Below are 27,247 nucleotides of genomic sequence, written 5' to 3'. Positions count from 1 at the left end.
GGGGAAGTGACGGACTTTCTCCCAAGCCAGCAGCGCAGCCTGGAGTTGCCGCCGGCAGAGCCTCGCGTCTCTCTTCCTTGGCCCGTGGACAGTTTCAGGGGAAAGGGGCAGAACCTTCGCCTGGCACTGGGAACCTTCACCCAAACCCTGGGAAGGGAGAGCGGGCGTGCCGGCCTGGCTGCCCGCGCTCCTGGCCCTCTGGCAGGTCCCCAGCAGTTGGAGAAAAAAGCAAACTTTTGCAGCCCTGGAAAGTGGAAGCGGCGCCGCGCCGAGGGGAATGGCACCCCTAACGCTCGCCAGGGCCCCTTGTGCTGGGCAGCATATGGACAGGACAGTGGTAAAAACACCTGGTGGGCCAGATAAATGTTTTCGGTGGGCCGCATGTGGCCCCCGGGCCATAGTTTGAGGACCCCTGCTTTAGAGTGCTAGAAGACTCTGGATTAGATCCTACAAAACACTAGCAGAAATAGATTTTCCTACTTCCCATTATAACATCTGCTGAGGAACCCTTAATAATCTCCCACAGAATACTGAGCGTGCAGATAACTGGGCGGAGGGCAAGTTCTATGGTACACATTCCGTTCACATTCGTGGGCACCAGCCAAGGCTTTTTAGATCTCGCCATCATCTCAAGCAAATATGAGTGTGCACTGAACAACACAACTGTCCTGTGCCTTCACATTGTAGGAGACAATAACAAAAAGCAAGCAGTCTTTCAGTAAAGTTTAACGGCCATTACTAATCTTGCAAAGGAACTTTTGATAAGCTTCTCAAGAAACCCAGGGTTCTCCTGACAGGGCTAGGACAGGTAGACCTCCACCCCCCCAAAAAAGAGAGTAAAGAGACTAAAATGGCAGGAAAAGAGACTGAAAAGAGACTAAAGAGACCAAGTCACCAAATGCTCCATATGGTTCAAATGTTTGATGCTTACACGTTTTCACACTAAAAATTCTGATAAATAAAATACATGTATTTTTTAATAATCCCCAACCAAAGAAAGGTCAGTGTTGGTACCTGGGTTTTGTTGTGCCGAGTGCGGAGAGAACAGTTGCTCCAGGATGATTATTCTCAGAGTATTCCAGTCGCAGGATGAGCCTCAGTGGTGACAAAGGAAGGGGGGAGGTTACTCCTGACCGTCGTCCCCCTCTTCCCTGTCTCCCACTTTCTCCCATTTGACCCTCCAGGCCTCTGCACACGGAGTCAAGTGGGCACGCCCTCCTCGGCTCTCCCTTGACTTCCCTCTTAAATAATCAATTCCTAGGCTTCCCCTACCCTCCCCCGCCAATCATTGAGAGCTCGCTCCCGGTATGTTTCCGCCTTTCTGCCCAGGTGGATATTGTCTACAGGAGATGGAAGTCACATCTTCATCTCCACGGGGCTCGATCTCTCTTCCGCTTCTCTTCATCTTGCTTCTTTTGGGCTTCGGAGTGTCTCCAGTTCTCAAAGATCTGCCAGTCCAGCCCTCTTTGGTGAATACTTCCTGGTCTTGTCTGCTGTATCCCTCCTTGTTTTCCACTCCTCCATCTCCCCAGCTCTTCTCCGGCTTGATGGTGGTCTCCTTGCTTGGAGACTGGAGGTAACTCCCGTCTTCCCCGTGGGGCAGAGATCCAAACTCGGACAGCCGGTTGAGACCAGAAACAAATGTATAAGTATATACATTTTGTGTAACTACAAAATGATAAAGAATATAATTTTTCTCTCAAAACTTGAGTGGGATGTAAAATTACATCAACAGTCACACTAAAAAAACTGAAAAAGTTATTTAGCTTGGCATCAAATGGATTATTATGATTTATTGGATCAAATGGATTATTATCATTTATGATAATATCTACCTAGTGGTTTTCTTTCCATTTAAATTTTGCAGTTTGTTAATCAAAACTTCCAAAAGTATGTAGTGTATCATACAGTGGAATATATTATGTGTATATATGCATATATATTCATGCACAGTATATCACTTGGTGTTTAAGGCTAAGTTTGTTTCTGGTCCTGGATGGGGTATGGCTTCTTAATTTATTATTGAATAAAAACAAAAACCACACTAAAAATATGATTAGGATTTTTTTTATTACATGGAATGCTAATTCAAATAAAAAATAAATCAAGAATTTTTAGGTTTTTTTACCAAAGAAAACAGTGATCAAACTATTTTTTTTCCTCTCTAGTTTTTGAAGAGTTTCCAGTTCTTTACGTTTTTGCCGCTCAGTTCCACGCATAGCAACATAGCCTTCCAACTTACCCTGTGCAGCACTAACTTCCTGCATATTTCCTTTCTGTATTGCTCTCTTCAATCATTCATTGGCTTCTTTGAACAGACGATCAGATGCTTCAGAAGTTGCCTCATGGTCCTTTTTTGTCAGTGATATGTTACTTTCTATCTCAGCAATTTCTTTCCTAGACTGTTCTGCTGGCTTAGCCTTTTCTTTTACATCACTTTAGCTAAATGTATCTCCTCCTCTTTCTTTTTTTTTCTTCCTCCTCTTTCAATCTTTTTTGTTCCTCTAAGTACATTATGTATTGCTTATGTGCACTTTGTCCCATAGCAATAAGTTTTGATGTCATGGGAACCAGTTCAGGTTTGTTTCCATAGGTTTTCAATGTATCTTTGATCAACAAAATTGTATTCAATGTTCGTTCACAAGTGGAAGCCTTGTCCTCAGTCAAAGCCCATCTTGACACAGAAAAATCCCTCTCAACGTCTGCATTTCCATGTGATAGAGACAATGCAGTCTTGATAACTTTCGCCAACTCTTGATATTTTTTCCCCCAGATACATTACTTTTCTTTAAAATTTTATCTCAAAAACTATCAATTCTCTTCCTTCAAAAGCTGGACAGTCTGTCTCCATCTGCAACATTTTCCATTCATCAACAAGAATATCTTCTATTGTATCGATAGGGAGTTCTCTGGCAACTGAAACTACATCTTGACAGCTTTTTCGGGTTTTCACAAGAGAAGGGTTTAAACATCTCAGAGCTTTCACCAAACCACCACCTTTCATTACCTTTTCAATCAAGTATTTGCATCCAGCAACATAATGCTCTTTAACATTTTTCATAACCCCCAAGAAATTTTTTTCTGGAAGATGTGAAATTTCCTTTTTAACTACCCATGAAACAACAACATCTCTCATGGGTAACATGTTTTTCAAATCAAATAACTCATTCACATCATAGTTATCTTCAGAAACAGACTTGCAAACACGTCTAGCCAGTTTCCCTAACAGTTCTTGTAGCTGAGGGTATAGGATGTGGATTAAAGGTTCATCTCGTTGGAATCTTTCGGTGATTCCACTATATCTGCAGAAGATATAGTGAAATACAATTCTGCTCTAATAGTTGAGCAACGTAAAAGATTGGCGATCTTTCTGTATGAACTAGACTGTAACACAGCCTGATTCTTTGTTGATGAAATGAATTTAAATTTAAATGAGGTCAGAGGAGAAACTATCTGCCTTACATGTAAAAAGGAAACCAAAAGACAAAATCAGGGGTGGAAAGTAGCAAGAAGAAGTTGGTATACACTCCTTCCAGTGCAGAATGCAGGCAGTTCCTTGAACATACCAGGTTTGTGATTTCCAACAGACTAAATCAAGCACTTAAAATGGAACTAAGTAGATTTCTTTTCTTTTTTTTGCCTTTGTTTTGCGCCTCAGCACAGAAACTTGTCACTATGATGACTCAGACAATGCTAACTTCAAAATTATTTCATGATTTGGCATCTTAATCTGGGGTTCATGGCTTTGGGTGCCTCCACAAAGTAATGTTCTATGAAAAATACTTGAAGGGAAATGACGGAAAGAGATGGCAGGTGACAGCTGCTTCACTTCACATGCCCAGGAACATCGGAGAGGGACCAGATTACTAGGAATTTCAGATGGTAGTGTCGTGTTAATGTAAAACGTTTTTCAATTTGCCTCTGTGTCACTAAAAATTTCACTGTGTGAGAGCTTATAGTTCTGCATGAACCTAGAAGATTATTTAATAACCTGAGGAAAGAGCAAAATTTTAAAACCACCATGTGTATTCTCAAAAAGTTCAATTTCTTTCATTCTAACAATCTCTCCTAAGCATTTTGAATTGCTTTTTTAAAGAAGTGTTGAATCCAGTTCAGTGTTCTCAAGCAACCCTTCCCAGTGATTTCAATGCTAAGCTTAACAATTAAAGAGGCTGTGACCCTAAATTCCTATTATGATTAAAGCAGTAGTGCATAAATAAAATTATTAGATGATCTACTGCTGAGGATAAATCAAAAACCCTGGGCCACAGGAGCATGTTGGTTTGTGTGCCTGTATTCTGTCAGAAAAGGAGACTCACTGAGAAATTGGGACATTGATTGGCTAGCTGTAGAAAATATTTGTCTTACGAAAATGTAGCTCGTTAAGGCTCTGAAACCTGCGTGGCAATTTGGCTGCTGGGTACAAAGGTAGCAGATACCACAAGATTTTTAGATAATATTTTATTGACCTAGGAAGATAGTGAAATCACGTCATAAACATATTCTGCTAAGGAATCCATGACTTCCATGCTAACTTCCTCTGAAACGCTGCCACTTACAGGTACATGGCAAATAATCCAATATGGTTCTTGATATGTATGATGGTAGACAGATAAGGAGCTCCAGCACATTGAGAACAAGGAAGCTTTTTGCACATGGATGAGAAATGCCACATAAGTTTGTTCTATTTATGCTTAAGGTAATCAGACAGAAAGTATTTAAAAATAAAAATATTTTTACTCAATATGAAACTAAATGGTATTGGGAAGCAGGGGTCATTTCCCGCGGGAGCGCACAGGAGCAGAGCTCCGACAGTAAGGAGCCCAGGGGGTGGGCACATGCAACAAGCCCCCTGCTCCCAGCAGCCCTCAGTTGGGCCACGATGAGCAAGAAGCAGCCAGGTAAGTTGCAGAGCCACCCCCCGGCCCACCTTCAGGTACATGCTCTCCCTCCTCTGTGAGGACAGATCTGCGCGTCCCCCCCATAGCTAGCAATCCAAAATAGTCCAGTGGCACCTTTAAGACCAAGTTTTATTCAGGTACAAGCTCTCCACCCTCTGTGAGGGCAAAGTTATGCTAATAAGTTGTGCTAATGAGCTCCTGCACCTCTTTTTCTACGAAATGGCCCCTGTTGGGAAGTATACAGTTCAGACCAAGGCAAGCCTTAGGAATACCTGGAAAGGAATCGGAGCATGAATTCCATAAAATAGAGACATATAAAGTGGTATTTTTGGTGACATGTCTGTTAACTGCTGGTGTAATGTCCTTTGGAGATCTTGTATGGATTGAGCCCGACCACGTTCAATAGCAATTTAAAAACTTTTATGGCTAGGATAGCTTTTAAGCACCCATTGTATGTAGATTAGGATTGGTAGCATGCTTCTATATGGCTAATTAATAATTAGCTACATTGCAGCGATAACATGTACAAGTACCAATCCCATCATGTGTCCAGAATGCATACCTGTTTCCCACTCCATTAAGGCCACTGCTGTTGGCACTTGATGTATCCAGGCAATCTAGGTATAGATGACTTCCAGTTACTGATGCCCAATGAAGTGGACATGCTGCTTTAAAGTGTGTTATCCATCATACCTAGGAGCAACCCCTGTCCCTTGTGACTCATAGTATCTAGACAGGATGGGGTGGTTAAGTGGGTATGGGAGGAAACACATGCTTCTCTGAGGGAAGGTGTAGCCCCCAACTGCTCTGAAAAGAAGCTGTTGTGAGACCTCTCCTGAAGAAGGTATCCCTGAATCCAAATAACCTAAATATCACCCAGCAAACAAGGTACTCAAGCAGGTGATGGATACACAACTTCAGGAAGTCTTTGAAGAGATGAATTATCTAGACTCATTTTAATCTGGATTCAGGACTGATTAGGTATGGAAACCGCCTTGGTTGCCTTGACTGACAGTCTTTGCCAGTCAGGCTGGTTCTCTCTTTTTACCCAGGCTTATTAACTGAAAAGCTCCACATTTTCAGTGTAGTTTTTATGGCTTGCTCTCAGCCTGAGGGCTGTTTTAGGGATACTATTTCATGCTACTGAATATTCTTTTACACTGCATTTATGTCACTCTTTACTAGCTTTAATGGTAATTAGGTTTTTTAAATGATTTTATTGTTGTATTGGTTTCAACCTGCAAGCAGTCTCAAGAAGAAACACATACATTTTCTAAATAAATACATCCTTGGGATTGGCTCTTCCCTGACCATGTGGAAATTTGTATCTGAGGCATATACTGCAGCAGTAACATATGAAACTGGTTTCAACATAGTCATTTGAAAGGAAGCAAGACTGTTTAAATATTTTCAGTCTTATTTTTATATCTTTGGATACTATAGTTAACTCCAGAGTTTTCAAAACCCTAAATAAAGAACAAAACAGCCACCTGACTTACAGTCTAGCATCTAAGCAGCGCAACAGACAGCAGCTGCATCTTAAAGATATTCTTCACAACCATCAGGGCAAATAATTTACTTATTTTTAATTAATGAAGGCTGAAACTTCCTATCCACTGAACCTGGAGTATGTACGTTCCACTTAGCTTGTCATAAGCACAGGACGTCAAGTCCACAGAAGCACTACATATTTTATTGATTAAGCATTCCGAAATAACACGTGAGGAAATGTATTATTCTACATATCACAACTAGGAACAGATTTTTGCCATCAGGGGAAAAAAGCAAAAACCCTGAGGGTGTATAAGGCACATTTTTAGAGAGGTTATGAAACAAAATATGACATTTAACGACTAGACAGGGCACTTGTCAGAAAGGAGGAAATTCATTCCCTTGTTCATTATTAATTTAAAGCAGCCCAAACATCTAATTCTGGAGGCAATCTGCAAAACCCTTCCCCTGGTGTACTCAATGGCTGTTAATTCAAGGCTTTAAGGACCAAAGCCAAATTTACGGGAAGCCAAATAAATGGAAGTACTTTAGCTTTTAGCATGTTTATGTTGAAAGGGTCAGATATGGTCTCATTACATCCATCCTTGTCTGTTTCTCTTCCGTGATCTACTTTCACTAAATTACAAAGGCATTAGCAGCAACACTGAGAAGTCAGAGCAACTTAAGGGCACGCTGTACTTTGCTGAAAGCAAATTTGTCAAAAGCAATTTCAGTCTTCTCCTTTTCCTCAAAGCACGCACTGCTGTAAGCCAAAAGCGGAGGTGGTGTACAAGAGGTGCATGTGTACAGTTCAGCAGTTCACTCATCATATTTGTAAACCCAATCTTATGCATGTTTACTCAAAAGTAACTCTCGCCAAGGTCAATGGCTCTTACTCCAAAGTATGTGTGCACAGGAGTGCAGACCTCATGTATTAAAAATTGTCTTTGATTAGCAACCGCCAGCCACAATTGAATGTCAGGCTCCACTGGTAAGCACATTATGGTGATGGCAATTTTAAAAGAGATCAACACCCTTTGTTAGGTGTTTCATTAGTACATGGCAGTACCACCGCCAGTGACAGCATTTGTAAATGGGTCAAGTCGCCTCTCATCTTGTGAACAGTTGGGATTGCTTAGAAATAAGGCAGAACTACTGCTACCCTTTGCTTGGCATGGCATTTTGGACCAATATTAACAACATCTTATATTGGTGCCCATGTATTACTGTTGCTTCTGCCAACTGAGGCTAACTCTTTTTGCATCTCATAAATTTGGTTCTAATGTCTGGGTTCCAAGCTGGTGTTCTAATGTCTGTTTCTCCCATGCACTATTTCAAACCCTTACCCCACCTCCTCTTCACCTCTCTGTGAACTGCTGATTAGCGCACTGGAAGAGATTTACTCCTATCAACATGATCTGGAAACTGTTCTGAATCATTTAGGACTTATATGCTGTTCTTCCAAGCAAATTGCTGTGCTATCACTTGTACATTAAAACTATCTAAACTAAAAAAAATCCCTAAAAGCAGATGTTCCATCTTCACAAATCTTCACATCAAAATCCCATCTTGGTGTGATGAGGAGGATGTTAAGGACGCCTTCTTGATGCTAATGTGTTCTCTGCCCCTGTGGGTTGATCTGGTGGCATTTCTATTAAGCACCATGTTAAGACTTTTAGTAGTCAAAGAAAGACTTTGGCTAAGGTTGCTTCCAGACAGAGCTTTTGCTCTGGTTTGGTGACCAAACTGGACAGGGATTTTTTTTAGCATCCACACATCATCATTGGCCAATCAAGCCACCTGGATCCATGCCATGAATACACTCCACATAGGCCTCCCCTTCAAAATCAACCCAGAGACTCCAGTTGGTGCAGAATGCTGCAGCTCAGATATTATTGCATTTTAGACACATTCTGCAGTCACTAAATTGGCTGTCCATTTATTACTGCACTCAATTCAAGGTATCAGCTGTCACATGCAAAGCCCTTCATGGCCTTGGACCCTCATATCTGCAAGACCACCTCTCTGCCTATGTCTTTCCATAACAACTTCACTCATCAAAGCAGGGCCTTCTTCAGGTGACACCCTGCAGATGGGCAAGATCAGCAACTGCCCACACATGCGCCTTCTCAGTAGTGCCCCCCACCCTGTGGAATGGTGAGCCTGAGAAGGTCAGGAACGCTCCCATGCTCTTAGCATTTTGCAAACTATGTAAAACAGAATTGTTCAGGAGGGCATTTTTTAAACGAAATAGGGCTACGTTGTTTTAAAAAAAAAACATTATGATTCTACTTATACAATACTATGCTTTGCATTGTTCAACATGTCATGTTTAACACTTTGTTCAGACGACAGCTCCATTTTCAAATGTTTGCAATCCTAATCCTATTACATTGCTTATCAAATCGCATTGATTTACCTTGTGTTATTGGTGAACAATAAATAATGTAAATAAACTGTACCCACTTTCCAGGTTTTCCTCATACTTTGCTGTTTCCAAATCTACTTTGTTATGACCTTTCCTGAAAGATCATGGTCAAAGCAGGTTTACAATCATGTAGACAGCAAGAAACATACTTTTAAAACATTGTATGATTTCAAAGTGAAATGCTTACTTGTCAATCGCTTCTTCGCTGGATAAATACATCACTAAGAGAGTGACATGCAAAGAGCCATGTCGAACCATTGCTTTGGAGAGCCTGCCATCCTTTTTTATTATTGTATCTTGAAGATCCTTAATATCACCCATGATCTGAGAAAGAACAGGAGAGGTGATTTTTAAAAACATTACTGCACAACAAAAGAAAGAAAATACAAGAGCTTGTTTCATTCAATGTAAGCCCTATTGAAGTGAATGGAAGTTCTGGCACAACATCCATTTTATTTCAACCACGACTTCCCGCTGGACTGAGCTTCCTTTCAGACTTGTTCAAGTGCACAAGCATGTTATCGTCTCTCTGATGAAGAGTTTTTAGACTGCTTCAGTAAACATGAAATCACTGGGAATTAATGAGTAATTAGTGGATAAAGGGACATCTTGCAGTCATATCTCAGTAATGGCTGATTCCCAGCAGAATCATGTCAAATGCATGCCACTCTTGCCTGGTAATATGCTTTCACAAACATTAGTCTACAAATGAAGCTAATGCAAAGGGCATGGAAATAGGTAATCTTGGCCATCAGTTAATTAATTTTCCCTTACAAATAAAAATTTTATAGTCGCAAAAACTAAAGGACAAGACAATGTTCATTGGAGAAAAGGGTCGTTGTTATCCCTCTCTTGGAAAAAAAATGAATTATACAAAGAAATATGTTTTGTGTCAGTCTAAGTCGCATAAATTGTTTGAAGACACAGGTTGGTAAAATTTTTTGAAGATGTTTACATTTTAAGAACTTAACAGACAGCACAGTCTGTTTTACAGGCATTTTCAAAACAAAAACATTACAGAAGCTGTCTCCTATAAACCAAGGTAAATGCATGTAATAATATTCATCAGAACCAAAGAAATTGCATATTGTACTCCACAACTCAAGAGCCACCACTGGTAGCTTAGAAGTGACAAAGAACGGCGGTCTATCTTTGTTGAATACAAATATGAATGTAACTCTGTTTTATGCCACAGAAACATAAAAAAATGTGAAGAGTCTGAAAGCTCTTGGTGTGTTCACGCCTGAACCATGAAATTTTCAGACAGGCTAACAAACATTGTTGTATGAGAAATACAGAGTAGCTCCACCAAGGCTCTGATCAGAAAAAGAAAATGAAAATAGAACAGTCCCAATGAGAGCAAAACATGTATTTGTTATGATGTGTTATAAAGGAAAAATCCTCAAGAAACACAGAAGGGAGGAGGGAAGGCAGAAAAAAGAGGAGCACTTTGGGTTATATAACATACTGGTCTGACCTGGATACAAGATCCAAGTGGAGCTACGTCTTTTCAGAGCAGAGATAGAGAAAGAGCAAGTGCTATACTCTTCCCAGAGCAAATGAGGATGCATTTTCAGACAATGCCCTTTGAGGTCCTCATAAAACTTCAGTATTTTAAATACAGATATAGTCAATTGATCTTTTATATGTGTGCTAGTTAAAGCATAATTATCCACAATCAGTTACTTAACAGAGTGTTACTAGTTTTCACACTTGGGGGCCATCACGTAGGGTTGCCAACTCTGGGTTGGGAAATATCTGGGGATTTAGGGGGGGATTTGGGAAGGGGAGGGATCTCATTAATACCATAGAGTTCACCCTCCAAAGTAGCCACTTTCTCCAGGGGAACTGATTTCTATCGCCTGGAGATCAGTTGTAATTCTGGTTCTTCAGGTCCCACCTGGAGGCTGGAATCTTAGGCATCAGTTCTATCAGTCCCATTTACCAGCGCTTTCAGTATTTCCCCCATTTGCTGTCATATCAAACTGGCAGGCCTCCAACTGGCAGTAACAAAAATAAGCCACTGACCGAAAAGAAGGAGGCGTATACTTATTTGGGAGACTCCTCAGAGATACAGAAGGATATGACCTTATAAATTAACTAAAGGAAATGGGGAAACAAAACCATTTCAATGCCCTCTGGAGGACTGAATACTCTTCTTAAGGAATGGAACTCTGAAAGCAGCTGAGGGTCTAACCAGACAACATGCTGGGAGTTCTGTGTCAAGAGAGCCTAGTGCTTTTAAAAAGTCATTTACTGGCATATGCAGGCCTGATATGGAGCAGGACCAGGAGTGGGCGGGGGGCGGGTAAAGCTTTCCTTCCATAAGCTAAAATGTTCCCAGAATGCACTATTTGCCCTCTTTTTACAACATTTACCAGGGGTGTAAATATCAGCACCCAAAGCCCAATTTAAATGAAAATGCTGAGGAGATAAGGCATTTAAAAACCTGCTCATACTATGGTCCCTTGCCAAATCAGGCCCCTCCATGCCTAGCAGGTAACTTTTTAACAATGCTCAGAGCTCCCAACATAGAAGTCCCCATATTCCATCTGGTTAGACTCTGATCAGCCTGCTCAAGCCCCAGAGAGCTTTAGAGAGCCTCGGACAGGGAAATTTTGATGGGCAGTGTGGAATTTCCAATTTGTTTATCTCCCTCCCCTCCACCATCCGCTTGCTGGCCTCCAGCTTGTTCTTTGAAATGCCGGATATTATTCCCCACAGTGGAATAAGAAGATTTCACTGAAACGTTAACAACCAATGTCTGCTGGATAGACTATGTCTGTGGGAATATTTATTGTGTTCACTGGTATGGAGTATGATTTATCTCAAAGGGTGCCATGGCTATAATGTTAAGGCCTGACCTTGTTTTTCTCCCAGTTGTAGTTTTCTAACTGGCTCACCAGGTTTTCTCCATTCTCAAAGTACAAATTAATGTACACACATAAATCACAGACAACAAGCCACAGGGCCAGCTCTGAGGCAGGGAAAACAATCACTTATTGAAGGTCCATGGGGTCACGAAGAGTCGGACTCGACTGTGCAACTGAACAACAACAAATTGAAGCGCCAGACTGCCCTGTATTCCCTCTAACTCAGTGGTTCTCAACCTTTCTAATGCCACGACCCTTTCCTCATGTTGTGGTGACCCCCAACCATAAAGTTATTTTCATTGCTACTTCATAACTGTAATTTTACTACTGTTATGAATCGTAATGTAAATATCTGATATGCAGGATGTATTTTCATTGTTACAAATTTTCTGATGGTCTTAGGCGACCCCTGTGAAAGGGCCGTTCGACCCCCAAAGGGGTCGCGACCCACAGGTTGAGAACCACTGCTCTAACTGATCAGTCTTCAAAAGTGACCAGGGGGCATCACAAGAAAGGCTAGCTTGAAGCTTAGGGCTGAAGTTTAGTTTATTCATAAATGATCTGAAACTAGGGCTGAGTAATACAGAGACCAAGTTTGTGGATGACACAAATTTATTCAGGATGGTGAAAACAAAGGCTGACTGTGAAGAGCTCCAGGAGGACATCTACAAACTGGATGAGTAGGCAACAGTGTAGCAAATGAAGTTCAATGTCGGTAAGTGTAAGGTGATGCACACTGGGACAAAAAATCCCAACTTCAAGTATAAGCTAATGGGGTCTGAACTTGCTGAGACTGAGAGGGGAAAAGATCTTGGGATCACAGTGGATAGTTCAGTGAAGGTGTCAACCCAATGTGCTGCAGCAGTGAAAAGGCAAACTCTATGTTAGGGATTATTAGGAAAGGGATTGAGAATAAAATGGTTGATATTGTAATTCCCCTGTATAGATTCAGGGTGCAGCCTCATTTGGAATACTATGTATAGTTCTTGTCACTGTATCTCAAAAGGACATTGCAGAGCTGGAAAAAGTACAGAGGAGGACAACCAAGATGATTTGAGGGTTGGAGCACCTCCCCTATGAGGAAAGGCTGAAGAGTCTGGGACTTGTCAGTTTAGAAAAGAGATGACTAAAGGGGGACAAGATAGAAGTTTATAAAAAATTTCTCCCTCTCCTAAAATACTAGAACTCAAGGGCATCCAATAAAACTGATGGACAGTAGGTTCAGGACAGACAAAAGGAAATACTACTTTACACAGAGAGTGATTAAAATGTGGAATTCGCTGCAAGAGGATGTAGTGAGGGCCAGAGGAATAAACAGCTTTAAAAGGGGGATTAGATAGATTGAATCCCAGAGCCAGGAGGCAACATGAGGGAAGGCCCTGTTGTTAGCCATCCAGAGGAACTGGTTGGCCATTGTGTGAGACAGGTTGTTGGCCTAGATGGACCACTGGTCTGATCCAGCAGAGCTCTTCTTATGTTTGTGGATGAACACACAAAGTCCTTTTGCCTCTCTCATACCTTCAAGCTGCCCTCTATATACCAGGTTGTGATTTTTGAACCTTTTAGCTAATAATATATAGGGGGAAATGGAGGGGAAAAACCTTTCCCTAGTATTTCAACCTAGTACTCCAAGATCTGAGAAATTATGGTGCTAAATAAAATATCCTAGCAACTGAAAGCTACGGACAAGCCTATACAGAGAAAAGGTTCACACTTTCCTTTTGTATAATGAACCAAAAACAATATATGTGTATAAAAAACGTAAATTCAGCTCAATCTGTGTACTTTAAACACCAAAGCAATGCAGACTTTCTTGGAATATAATTTATTGATTAAAACTGATTAAATTAAATAAAGACAGTTGCTTTAATTGCTTTCTTTTCTTACTTCTTTTGGCCCATTTGCTTGGCCCCTTCTGTTTGTAATGTTTCAAGCCTTTTTTAAAATGTTACTTGTGAGAAACCTGTATTTAAATAATTTTTTAAAAAATTGGGATTTTTTTATCCACAGAACAGCCCAGGAGAAAAGTAGGCATCTTCAAAGGCCTCAGGGCATAAGCCACACTGGCATTAAGAAAAAAGAGCACAGATAATCCCCCCCCCAAAACAAACAACAACCCCACAGAAGTATAAACTTTGCAACCAGAGCTATACGTCTTGGAAATTTAAATGTTCCTACAGCTGCTGCTTTCATAGAATCTTTCATTATTAGTGCTGTCTTTAAAAATACAAACGAATATTAGATGATTTCAGTTTCTTATGGAAGCCAGGTCGAGATGGCATTAAAATAACTTGGTTCACATAATTTTTATTTACCTTAGATATAAATGCATGCATTCATTCTCTATTAAAAATATTCAGACCTATACAAAAAACTGGAAAACCTCTCTACACTAACATTTCTGCACCGATCAAACAACAAAACTGGTCTTTTACAAGTCAGTTGAACCTGACTTTTAAACTGTAGTTGCCTGCAAACTACAGAAGGTACCTGGCAAGCTTTCTACGAAGGGTATTCCAGAGCATAAAAGCTATCAGTAAGAAAGCCTCCAGCCCACCCTCTGATCAGTCTTAGTTCCCTAAATGAGGAAACACAAAAGTATGTTTTGGCTGGGAGAAGAGAATATGTGAATACATGCGTCTGTTTTGTATTAGTGAGATCACTGGTCCATCCAACCCAATATTGTCTGTTTTGACTGGCAGCAACCAGAAAGTCTCAGGCAGAAAAGGTCTTCCCCAAAACCTGCTACTAGAGATTCTTTGACTGGAAATGCTAAGGACTGGCACTGGGGACCTCGTGTATGTAGGGCAGATGCTCCACCATGGAGCCACAGCATGTCCTCTTAATTATAGATGACAGACGCATAAGAGACAAAGTGTATTGGCTGTAGGCAGGGAGAAGATTGTTGGCCTTTTTAGCTATAACACACAGCTGAGATTCTTAAAATTGGGGGGTTATAAGTTACAATGCCTGATGCTGTGAGATGACAATATGCACTTGCACATTATTGTAACTATTATTTATTTGCTCAGTTTTCTTTTGTGGCTTTACTTAATAAATCTAATCATTTTATAAAAATAAGTTTCATAATGAGGTCTGCCTTGTAAAGGCTATTAAATTGTTTAGCTTCATTTTTCTAGCCACTAGGAAAAGCTTCCTTTTTAAATGTACTCAGCCATTTTGGCTCTGCACAGAAACAAAACAAGAAAAATTGCTACATGGAAAATTAAACTATAGCATCACTGCAAATGCAATCAACTATAGTTAATGCATTATTATGATGATGAATGTTGTTTAAAGGAGACATTTCCTGAAGTACACTAAGTAAATAAAAATCTTATTCGGTTTATTTGTAAGACATTACAATCAACTTAGAAGAAATAATTTAATACACTTCAGAAATAAAATTCTATTTCAAATCTGTGCAAGAAACTTATAAAAAATTGAGAACTATTGATATTTGGTTTGGAACATGGAGATATGGTGGCCCTTGACAGTCTTGCAGATATGCACAAGGCAAGGTCAATGTATGCACTGAAGCTTTTAATTCTTATTCTTAAAACAGGAACTCTCCCATAATACCCAGGGAGCTACTTCTAATTCTTGGCAGGCTAGCAGAAACAGTTTCCAATGTGACACAGAAGACTTGTTTTTTAAATTGAGGATTCAAGACCTTTTCTAAACCCCTCTTTTCATCTGGAGAGAGCTTTGTGTGCCCCCAAGGATACATATATGAATGGCTCCTTCTTGAATACTCAGCACTCTGTGCACAGATAAGTTAAATAATTAAATAATGTTAACTAGTTAAATAATGTTAATACATTTATTAAAAACAATGTACAGATGGTGTTGATACATCAGATTCCAGACTGTGTCTCCACCTCATAGGAGAGGTAGGGTGGGAGCATAGTTGAAAAGGGGGGATGAGGAGGAGGGAGTGCCGGCCAAGACTGTACCCGTCACTTGTCCTCAACCAAAGGCCTGGCGGAACACCTCTGCCTTGCAAGCCCTGCAGAACCTCTCAGGCCTTCCCATTTTATAGAAGAGAAAGGACTTAACATGAATGAGCAGGAGCAGAGAGACTATGCTGGGTAGATTATTGTATGCCCCGAATCCTTCTCCTCCTGTTAAAGTAATCTTGGATATTTTTTGCAATTAAAATAGGAAAAACATTTCTAAACATTATTCTTAAGCCAACAGAGTTCCTGTGAAAACAGCACAAATTAAACTGAGTTTATGGCTAAACTTTGGTTTTATTGCTCTCGAGGCATTTTCCCCAGGTTAAAAAAAAAAAAGCCCACCTTTGGATTTGTAATTGGAAGAGAGATGAAATGATTTGGCCGATCCTGTTTTTTCTTTCTTTTCTTTATTAGATTCTCCCCTTCGTTCTCCATTCCTGTAGTTCTCTTTCTCTTAACATTTGATTTAGGTGTACAGTTGTCTGGGTAAAAAAAGAAAAGAAGCCGTTACCCTGTGCATGTGCAGATAGAACCACATTCAGACATTGGCCAGCTTTATACTATATTTTATACTCTTAAATGATTGTTCCCCATGATGAAAGTAGCAAACCAGGTCACCCCCACACAAGGAAGGGGCATCTGCCTACTCAGGATTTCCCATGCATGCAGGAACAATGACTTTGTAAATTAACCAAAAGGCAAAAACGATTGCCTTAAGAGAACTGAATATGGTTCAAGAGCAGAGAATGTTGAGAGCAGCTGAGAACCATTTAAAGAAAATGGTGTGTGTGTGTGAGAGAGGGGGGGGAATAAGGAGAAATCAGAATGGTCAAACTCCTCAGAGCTTATAGAATGCTAGAGAAAGATCTTGGTAGATGCACTAGGATTCTCCTGAAACTTTTATAGGGGAAATAGCTTGTATGCCTTAGCAAATAACCAGTTCCAAAGGTTGGACATGTTAAATTTAATTGTCTTTTATTATACCTTATGGGGCTGCGGTGGCTCAGATGTTAAGATGCTGAGCTGCAGACCAGAAGGTCTGTAGCTTGGCAGTTTAAGATCCTAATGCTGCATGACGGAGTGAGCTCGCGTCTCTGGCCCCAGCTCCTGCCAACCTAGCAGTTCGAAAGCAAGAAATTGCGCGTAAATAAATAGGTACTGCTTTGGTGGGAAAGTAACAGCATTCCGTGCGCCTTGGCATTTAGTCATGCCAGCCACATGACCACGGAGAAGTCTTCAGACAGCACTGGCTCTTCAGCTTGGAAATGGAGATGAGCACACCCCCTAGAGTCAGATTCGACTAGCTTTCAAGCAGGGGAAAACTTTACCTTTATACCTTATACTGTATGCTATTTTTTTCACATATTCATGCAAACTCAGAAGTTAGTTGCAATTGTTCCCACACCCATCCCCATCCCCTCACACACATCCAGCCAGTTCTGCATGATATACAGAGCACTCTGCAGGGACTATGTTTCAGTCCTAAGGAATTTTAAGAAATTCATTTTGTGGGGGGAAAGATCTATTATAATATGAGGGACAACAGCGTGTGCCCTAGATTAACTTTTTAAAGAAATCCTGAGGAGCCAATGGTTGTAAACGCTAAACGAATTGTTTCTGTGACAAACAATAAGAGTACTCTTGGTCTCAACTAACGATTGGCACCAATGCCTGCCACAACCAGCCAATATTCCTCCGTTCTAGTTCTGGATAAAACCCAGTAAATTCTTATAATGCCTTCGGTGCCATGTGACACCGAAAAGTTTCCTATTTCCCCTTTTGAGAATTTTCTTAGCGAGCACCCCAAGCAATGAAACACCCAGCACTTTTATGAAAAAGTGTTCTCCAGCCTATGTTGTAGTATACATTCAGCAGCCTGCATTATGGGATTGCTATACTGATTATGACAACTGGTTGCCCAAAAGTTAAAAACTAGACATTCACAGAATTTTACAAAAACAGCTACAATCCTATATGCAAAGCATCAGGCTTTCAATCAGCTCTCATGGAGAGATTATAGTAGGCTACAACCTAATTTTGTGGAGTGAACCCAGGACTGCGTCTGCCATACCAGCAGAATGATACCCATAGATTAAATTCCTGAACTTGGAAGAAAAAGTTCTGTCATTTTTTCAGACCACACATTCATTCTCAATGGATCAGGCCTGCTTCCTTCTGAGCAAAGTTTAAACTTTACCCATGTTTATGAATATATAAAACCAAATTGCAGCTGTGTTTTCAAGTGTTCCAGTGAACACTCAGGAATTTCCCCCTAGTTAATGCATATTACCAAAATTCACAGTTATACTGTTCTTGATTTTAACTATTAACCATTACTGTCTCTCTGCCTAATATGAACACATGAAGCTGCCTTACGGTGAGTCACATCACTGGTCTGTCCATGCCAGCATTGCCTACCCTGACAGGCAGTGGCTCTTCAGAGTCTCACAGGGAGGTCCTTTCACATAACCTCGCACCCAATCTTTTTTAAACTGGAGAATGAACCTGAGACCTCGCGGACACAGAGCAAATACTGCGTCACTAAGCCATAGACCCTCTCCATTTGGGAGAGGACACTTCCCCACTTGCTTGCCCAAGTGGCTGGCTCATCCTGGCTTTATTCCTTAGGTCTACCTTTAGATTGCTCTTTAGTACAGATCTCATTTAGCTTTATTTTCTATTAGAGCTTGGCTGATTTTCTGGACTTGACATAGCAGGGTTGGCACTAAAATTTTATTTTTCATTTCCCTGACTTTCCCTAACTTCAGACCCATTTCCCAGACTTTCCCTGACCAATTTCCATTTCCCTGACTTTCCCTAACTTCAGACCCATTTCCCAGACTTTCCCTGACCAATTTCCATTTCCCTGACTTTCCCTAACTTCAGACCCATTTCCCAGACTTTCCCTGACCAATTTCCATTTCCCTGACTTTCCCTAACTTCAGACCCATTTCCCAGACTTTCCCTGACCAATTTCCATTTCCCTGACTTTCCCTAACTTCAGACCCATTTCCCAGACTTTCCCTGACCAATTTCCATTTCCCTGACTTTCCCTAACTTCAGACCCATTTCCCAGACTTTCCCTGACCAATTTCCATTTCCCTGACTTTCCCTAACTTCAGACCCATTTCCCAGACTTTCCCTGACCAATTTCCATTTCCCTGACTTTCCCTAACTTCAGACCCATTTCCCAGACTTTCCCTGACCAATTTCCATTTCCCTGACTTTCCCTAACTTCAGACCCATTTCCCAGACTTTCCCTGACCAATTTCCATTTCCCTGACTTTCCCTAACTTCAGACCCATTTCCCAGACTTTCCCTGACCAATTTCCATTTCCCTGACTTTCCCTAACTTCAGACCCATTTCCCAGACTTTCCCTGACCAATTTCCATTTCCCTGACTTTCCCTAACTTCAGACCCATTTCCCAGACTTTCCCTGACCAATTTCCATTTCCCTGACTTTCCCTAACTTCAGACCCATTTCCCAGACTTTCCCTGACCAATTTCCATTTCCCTGACTTTCCCTAACTTCAGACCCATTTCCCAGACTTTCCCTGACCAATTTCCATTTCCCTGACTTTCCCTAACTTCAGACCCATTTCCCAGACTTTCCCTGACCAATTTCCATTTCCCTGACTTTCCCTAACTTCAGACCCATTTCCCAGACTTTCCCTGACCAATTTCCATTTCCCTGACTTTCCCTAACTTCAGACCCATTTCCCAGACTTTCCCTGACCAATTTCCATTTCCCTGACTTTCCAGAAAGTGGCAACCCTGCACAGATTGGTGGTAACTTGGCATGTTCTTCTAATTGTGTCAAATGTTATTAAAATGATTTATGAATTACATATCTAGCAGAGTTTCAACAAATTGTATGGGGGACTTCCAATACACACACTCTTTACCCTTAGGCTCCACTATCAAATCTCTGGATTCAGCTCATTATTTTAGATGCAACTCTGGATGACTTCTTGTGGAAGGACCAAGTGAATACTGTATACCGAGTTCCATAAGAAATTTATTTGCATGTAGACTTTAATTGGTGTACACCGTTTGAATAAGAAAACCACCACCATAAAATCCAAGGTTTATACCTAGAATGTCAAAAGGACTAAGTAGGCCAGTGAAGTAAATGTTACTACAACATTCTGTAGTACCAAACATGTATAAGGTACTGGGTAGAACTACAGTAGGTATAGATTTTAAAAAGTAGTAACAAGCAAATAATCTATAGTTCAACCAGTAGCTTCTGAGTTTAAACTGGAATAGAGTATTTATTTATTTATTTTTGTTATAGAATAAAACATTTGGCCTGTGCTGGGTCAGCCGGTCACCACGGATACCATGCACTGGAAACTGGATACACAGTCCGAAATCAAGTTGAGCAACAGAGCCGAAGGTCAGAAAGCTGGGAAATCAGTCAAAGGTTGCAGGAGCTAGGAGCAAGGAGCGGAGGCTAACAGCCTGGATCAGGTCCGAACCCGCATGGTTGCTTCCGCGCTGAGGCAGGTGTGTGGGGGTGTTTATGACCAGGTCCTCCCTTCCCTGGGAGTCAATCTGCCAAGACTCACAGCCCTTCACGTTGCCTTTGCAAGAGCTGCAGTCTGGCACTCTTCCTTCACTCTCGCACATTCAGTGGCTGGCATGCCCTGCGTCTGGGACATTCAGGAGAACTAGGTGGGGATTCTAGCCTCGGGGTGTCTCCACCTGGGGGTGCTGGGCCAGGCTCTGGATCAGTCTCTCCCTCTGGCTGCACCTCCTGTGCAGCTGCTGAGGCCTCTTCTCCCTCAGGTGCCGTTAAGGGTTCCTCTTCTGGGCTGACTCCAGAGGCTGCTGGGTTGCTCCATGCCTCTTCCTCGTCTGAGGAGAAGTCAGCCTCAGCAGAGCCAGTACCCATGACATGGCCATTTTGGAGAGGCTGGGTTCAGAACTACAAAATCTGCATTTGGAACTGGAAGCAGACAAGTTCTGTCTCAAACAGAACTTGCTTATTTACTTCTCTACTGGAATCCAAACCAGAGGGAACTTCACAGCTCTAGACTGAGATTTACACTTACCGCCAAATTCAGTCTCAATATCTGCTTTGGCAAATGGCATTTCCATCATCAAACAGCGCATGGAATCGTCAAGACTGCACAACTCCTTTTTTTGTTTCTTCCTTTGCTTTTTCTTCCGCTCCACCCTATGCCATCCATCTGGAATACATTTAGAACAATGAATTGGGTCTTAGATTTCAGGGCTGATGAAATCATCACCAATAAAACGCCGTTCCAGACTCACAGCTCGCCTACAAGGCAATTCTTCAAGCACAACAGCAGAAAGTTGCACAAAGCAATTGTTTGTTCCTCTGTGTTGCAGTTTTACATTGTATTTTTAGCTTTCAATGTATTTCATTCAACAGCCACTTCACTGTGCCTTAGTTTCCCATCTGAAATACTGGAATACTGCGGACCTCACCATTTTACAGGGGATCTTGTTTCTGGAGCTGAGAGAAATGCAGTCTATGCTCTGATTTTCAAAGGTCTGCACCAGTGCAACCTCCACCCCAACTGCTCTATGCTCATGAAGAACTAACTTAGAAGGCCAAATGAAGACAGGTTTCTTGAATTTATTTGAGAGTCCTCTGAGTACTGTGACTGTAATTAGAACTAACTTCTTTAAAAATCCAGTCAGTTATTGGATAATTTCTAAACTGTAACATTTAGAAGAGAACTGGACTGCTGAAATATTCCACAGGTAAAACCTCACTAGATTAACAAACCTTAAGCTGTTCTGAAGCTTTTCAGCAAACTGTAAAAGAAAGTCATTGGTCAAAAGGGGGCAATCCTAAGCAGGTCTGCTCAGAAAAGTCCCCCGAGGATCACAGCCAAAACAACTGTAGCTTGGTTTTTAGCATATTTGCCAGAATTGTTTGGTTCAGAAGGTCTATTCCAGTATAGTTGTGAAGAACTTCCTTTTTACACTGAGAAATATGAAGGGTTTTTTTTTAATGGCAGTTATTTTAATATCATTAAAGAATAGGCTTTTTTAAAAAAATCCTGAAAATTGACAGCTACTGAAGTATTTGCAACTGTTGTATTTTCTCAAGGAAGGCTTCATCAATCAGTGACTTGGCACAAATTGGTATTTAGCGTTTTTTTCCTTAGTAAGCATTTTTAAAAATCAGATTTATTTCCTGCTTTCATGTTCTGTATTCATAGCAGGAAATCCAAGTGAGAATAAAAGGATCAGTGCTGCTAACTATCTGTAGAAATAATTTTCCTTCAGCTTTATGAATTCATTTAAGAATTAATTACATATTAGAATTATCTGCCATTTTATTCTGAATGCCTACAATGAATTGTACACTTTTTTTAAAAAAAAGAAAAAAAATACCCTTTGGTATATTTCAAAAGCATATTATTGTTAACATAAGCCACCAACTACAATCTCATGGAAAAAAGCTCAAGACAATTACATTTGTGTACCTGAAGAAGGCTCATACCAGACTTTCAGTGTATAAGAAAATGCCTCATTATTACTGAATAACAGTTTTTAAGATCTCTACTGGCAAGTAAAGATATTCCAAGGGGCAGGGGAATTATGCAAAGAAACCACTGACAATAAATGCGGTGCAAAAACACTTTATCCAGATTGTAAGTGCTTCTATAATGTTTCTTGGAGAACTCGATTGTAGTGTTAAGGGAGATAAGTAAGTCACCTGATTAAGTGCCAATTGGCAAGGGAACAACAACAAGGTAGTTGTCATTTGATCCTGGGGACTGTGCAGAAACTATTACATTTGAGTGATTAAAAAGAAATGTGGGATTTAAGTATGTTATTTTCAGTGTGCATTACACTAAAGCCAGGCTCCCTGATCCTGCTGTTCATGAGGTAGTGGGGGCAGTGTGTCTGCAGAACCACTATACTGCACATACAAGCCTCATGGGATTCTTTAGCAAACACAAGGGGGGGGGGACAGATCTACTGGTCTGCCCTTGGCGTTAGAAAGCCTGCACAGAATTCTACTTATGGGACTTGCACATGCAGAGACAATCCTAATGCCAACAAAGCAAAGATAACTAGTCTTAAATGTGGACCATTCATATCTGAATATCCCCAGAATGGGAACAGCATCAGGCATAACTTTCTATTTCCACAAGTGCAAAATAGCTGTGCAACACCCTCCCCCGTTTTTTGCACTTAGAAGCATCTCTGAGAACCACTTAACATGTTACAGTTTTTAAGTGTACTCCTAATCCTTTTTAAATGTACACATAAAAATGTACACATGCAAACATATTTTCAAATACACGTCACATAGGTACACTCGCTGAAGAGCCACTTCTGTCTGTTGAGCGTACCCTCACTGTCAAACCCGGGCTGGTTCAGCATAATGTGTGAAATTGCTGGGAGTCAGGAACAAAAGGCAATTGTTGAGTGACCACCCTGTGATTTATGTCCAAGGTGTATCTCAGGATTTTTAAAAACTATTTATAAACTGATGACAAAATAGTCCTTTTCCCTGATGGAGAGAAGGTAAAATACCCTGCTTGCACCACAAAATAAATGTAACATGAACACTTTAATCAACATCCAAAGAACCAGGCAAATACTGAACATAATGGTTTGCAGTAACAAGTGAAGCAGGGATTATCTCAAGGGAAATTATCCAGCGGATGAGATAAACAAGTGAGTCACAATGTTGGGCTCAGCTGCAGGTTACAAAATCCATGTGCAATGTTTTGTAGATCAGAAAAAGCAACTTCAGTATGTAATTTCTGTTGTTATTCACTGGCTTATAATTTGAAGCTATTTATTCAGATTCATTCCATTATGGTTTGGGTACATTAAGGGTATAACTCAATGTACTATTCCTAGTAGAAAGCCACAAGGAACTCAGTGGAAATTATTTCTGCATAAACATGCATCGAATTAATTTGCACTTCTAAAAATTTCTTCCCAGGTATGTACCTTTCCTTCACTCTTCTCAAATTAAGGATATGTTTTGAGTTGGACTGTGTGGAAACTAGGCAATATTTTGTGTTATGTGTGCTCAGGGACATCAAGTTGCTCCTGATTTATGGCGACCCTATGAATTAATGACCTCCAAAAAATCCCATTGTTAACAGCCTTTCTCAGGTCTTGCAAACTGAGGGTCTTGGCTTCCTTGATGGAGTCAATCCATTTCATGTTGGGTCTTCCTCTTTTCCTGCTGCCTTCAAATTCTCCTAGTATTATTGTCTTTTCTAGTGACTCTTGTCATTTCATAATCTGACCGAAGTACTGAGTATCCTCAGTCTGATCATTTTAGCTTCTAGGAAGAGTTCAGGCTTGATCGGATTTAGAACCCACCGATTTGTCTTTTGGGCAGTCTATGTTATCTGTAAAACTCTCCTCCAACATCACATTTCAAAGGAATCAACTTTCTTTCCGCCAGCTTTCGTCACTATCCAACTTTCACACCTGTACATAGTAATGGGGAATACTATAGTATGAACTACCTTGACCTTGATTGATATATATGCTGATCTTAAACATATTGAATTGACCTTGATTGTTAGCAACACTTCCTTACACTTAAGGATCTTTTCTAGCACCTTCATGGCTGCCCTTCCCATCCAGCCTCGTAGCCAGAAATCTTTGGCTGGTGGGACAGGGAAAAGGGCGCTGGGGCAGGGGAGTGGGGAACTTAATTAGATTACTAATGGTGGGGGTAGCAAAGGAAAGTGAGAGAGAAGGTGGGGAGACTGGGGAAGGAAAGGGAACCCCCCCCCTTTCTGGTTAGTTTCACTCCCCTCAGATCAGCTGTTAAACCTAACAGTTGATCTAAGGGGAGTGAAACTGACCAGAAGCAGCAGGGCAGCTTCTCTTTCCTTCCCCAGCCTCGCTGTGGCTGCAGGGGGGAGGCACAACGGGGGTGGGAGGGTTTGAGGGGTCTGGCATCCTCCCAGGGTAGGGCAGGGCTTGTCCATGGTGGGGCTCCGCCCCCAAATGCCCCGCCGTGGCTACAGGCCTGTTCTCATCTCAATTGCCTTCTGATTTCTTAGATGCAGTCTCCCTTTTGGTTGATGATGGAGCCAAGGAACAGAAAATCTATACTATAAGGTTATGTTTTTAGCACTATCAGTGCTATTTAACATTAACAAAATATAAGCAATTCACCAAGGATTGTATTTATATATCTTTATAGAATTCTAGGCATCAAATATTTTCAATGGAAGCATGATTTATTCCTAAAAACACTTGAGTGCCATGCAGAAATGTGTGCTGGCTTTGCCAGCAAGCTCAGCTGTCATATAATATTGTGTAGTACATCCAATGGACTCTGCGAGAAAGAACCAGAGCAGTGGACTCCATGACTACAATTACACCAACATCACAAACTTTAGTACTGTACCCTTGTACACTACCACAGTAAGATTCGACTTAATAGTAGCTTCAGCAGTAAACTCCTTCTGCATTTCCTTTTGTACTGTCTGCATTTCCTTTTGTCCATCTGAAATCTGCATTTCCTTTTGTCTGTCTGCATTTCCTTTTGTCCATCTGAAATCTAACTGAGCATTGATGTATGTCATGTGGGTAAATATGGCTACACCAAAATAATCAGGACTGATTTACCTTCCACTGTGCTGCATTGCAAGCCTCTCTCCTTCCCAGCCAATCATCAACCTACCTTTATTTCCCCCTCCCTCTTCAGCTTTCCACCCCCCACACACCTGCAGCCTCTCCCATGCTCTGAAGCCCTGACTGCTATGTCACATTGGCTGTCATACAGGGGCCACCTCAGCAGCATATAAGGATACAGAGCCCACCATTTTCTCCAGGGGAACTGATCTCTGCCATCTGGAAAGCAGTTGCAATTCTGAGTGATCTCCAGCCCTCACATGGAGATTGGACACATTTTACCTCAGAACAGCAAAACTGGTTAGAATGTTAGAGGCAAAAGCCAATCAAGTCGCATATGCAAACGACCTCTGTGTTCCGAGGCAGAGGCCAATGAGGCTGCATATGCAAATAACCTCTGTATTCTGACTGGCTATGGGGGGGGGGGGGGAAGAGCAAAATGTTTAGAATGTTGGAGGCAGGACTCAGGCAAAACAGCCAGTGGATAGGGAGACCCTCTGAATGACAGATCAGAGAGCGAACTGATTTTGGAGCGTGTGGAATGTTCTAGAGAAGTGCCACCACCATTCGGCTTTTATTTATAAGGGAGATGCCATGGTGCCACTCCAAATCAGATTCCTGTGTGATTGAGAACTGAGTTACTTGCCACAATAAATTTGTTAGTCTTCAAGGTTCCACCTGAGACTTTGCTATGGCACCTCACTGAGTTGTTGTGAGGATAAAATGAGGAAAACCAGGTTTTGTTACCTTCAGCTCCTGGGAGAAGTAAGTGGGATAAATGCATTACATGAATATAAACAGTTTGGCTATGCATTGTTCTTTTTTTGTTTGTTTTGGTATTTTTTTTATATGTGCACTTGTGAGTGTATGTGTGCACCAGGAAATCATGGCAACCTCTGGTGACCAATCCCTACTGGGGGCCTGGAGAATATTCAGAGAGGTGACTGAATAAAGCCTGCCCCTCCGTCCTGCCTCTGGTATTTCAAGGAGGTCTCCCATGCAAGTACTTGCCAGCTTAGCTTCCGAGATCTGACGAGATCCGGCATGCCTGGGCTATCCAGGTCAAGGCGGCTATGGATTGTTATGCATGGCAGGAACCACCACTAAAGGAGATGGAAGAGAAATGCTTATCCTCAAGAGAAAATTTGTATCCCATCCAACTACTTTTCATAATAAAGTTCAGCACAGCTGAGACTTCTCCTCCCTCCCTCGCGGCCACCGGACGCTCCTCCCCATTTCCGGCGTAGGAGACAATGATGACCGTCAGAGTTTTTGCCTTCTGCTCACCGGTCTGTTGCTGTAACTGGCTGGTCTCGGAAGAAAGTCCTCCGCTTCCTCCAGATTCTTCTTCGGCTGCCGCTGCCTCCTCTTCCAACCTCTGGGACTCCATCTCGCGGTTAGCGCACTCTTGCATTGCCATGGGGGCCCTAACACCGCTCAGTCCGCCGCCGCTAAAGAGCGAAGGGCGATCCTGGGAGTAGGTGCCGCAGCTCTGCCGGTGAGGAGACGGAGAGTTCGGAGGAACCGGAGCACCATGGCCCGGCGACCTCTGTCACTGGGGCAGTGCCTCTGTACCCAAGTCAGAAGTCGGAGGCTACGGGAAGGCAGAGGGGTCAAAGACAACACCCGAACAGTCGACCGAGAGATAACGCTTGCCTTGAGTAAGCACGGTGGGGAAACTACGAGTCCCAGAATGCCACGCGCTCAATGAGGGCCACTGGTGATAAACATTGGAGCGGGGAGACTCGTTGATCCCTAAGCTGCGGTGTTACTCCGAACGACATGAATTTGGTCGTAAATCCAGTTCAATGCGACTGGAGAATCGACGCGCGCAAGTTGTGGGTGCCTTGCGCCCCCAAGTTTTAGGCGACGCTGGCTACGAAAGGCCAGAATCACTCGTTTTGTTAACCCGTTAACGCCGTTTGCATCTGCAGGCCTGATTGGCGTAGGCTCCTCTGGGAAAACAAGCAGAGGCGCAGTTATCCTGC

The 27,247-nt window shown here is 41.7% G+C and overlaps 1 protein-coding gene across 1 annotated transcript in view; it reads right to left on the bottom strand.

The window, feature by feature from the left end:
- Window positions 1–26,953, bottom strand: part of AKAP7 (A-kinase anchoring protein 7) — a 142,025-nt gene extending 115,072 nt beyond the window's left edge. The window contains exons 1-4 of the mRNA XM_015421257.1: window positions 26,547–26,953; window positions 20,711–20,848; window positions 15,995–16,134; window positions 9,008–9,144 (exon numbers count right to left, since the gene is read on the bottom strand). Of these exons, the coding sequence (XP_015276743.1) occupies window positions 9,008–9,144; window positions 15,995–16,134; window positions 20,711–20,848; window positions 26,547–26,679 (548 nt within the window). The 5' untranslated portion in view covers window positions 26,680–26,953. The remainder of the gene's footprint in view (window positions 1–9,007; window positions 9,145–15,994; window positions 16,135–20,710; window positions 20,849–26,546) is intronic.
- Window positions 26,954–27,247: the final 294 nt, after the last annotated feature.

This window comes from Gekko japonicus, unplaced genomic scaffold, assembly GCF_001447785.1.
Source record: "Gekko japonicus isolate JY-2015 unplaced genomic scaffold, Gekko_japonicus_V1.1 scaffold407, whole genome shotgun sequence".
NCBI lineage: Eukaryota > Metazoa > Chordata > Lepidosauria > Squamata > Gekkonidae > Gekko > Gekko japonicus.
The sequence above is the reverse complement of the archived record's forward strand: the minus strand, read 5'-3'. Positions and strand labels throughout refer to the sequence as shown.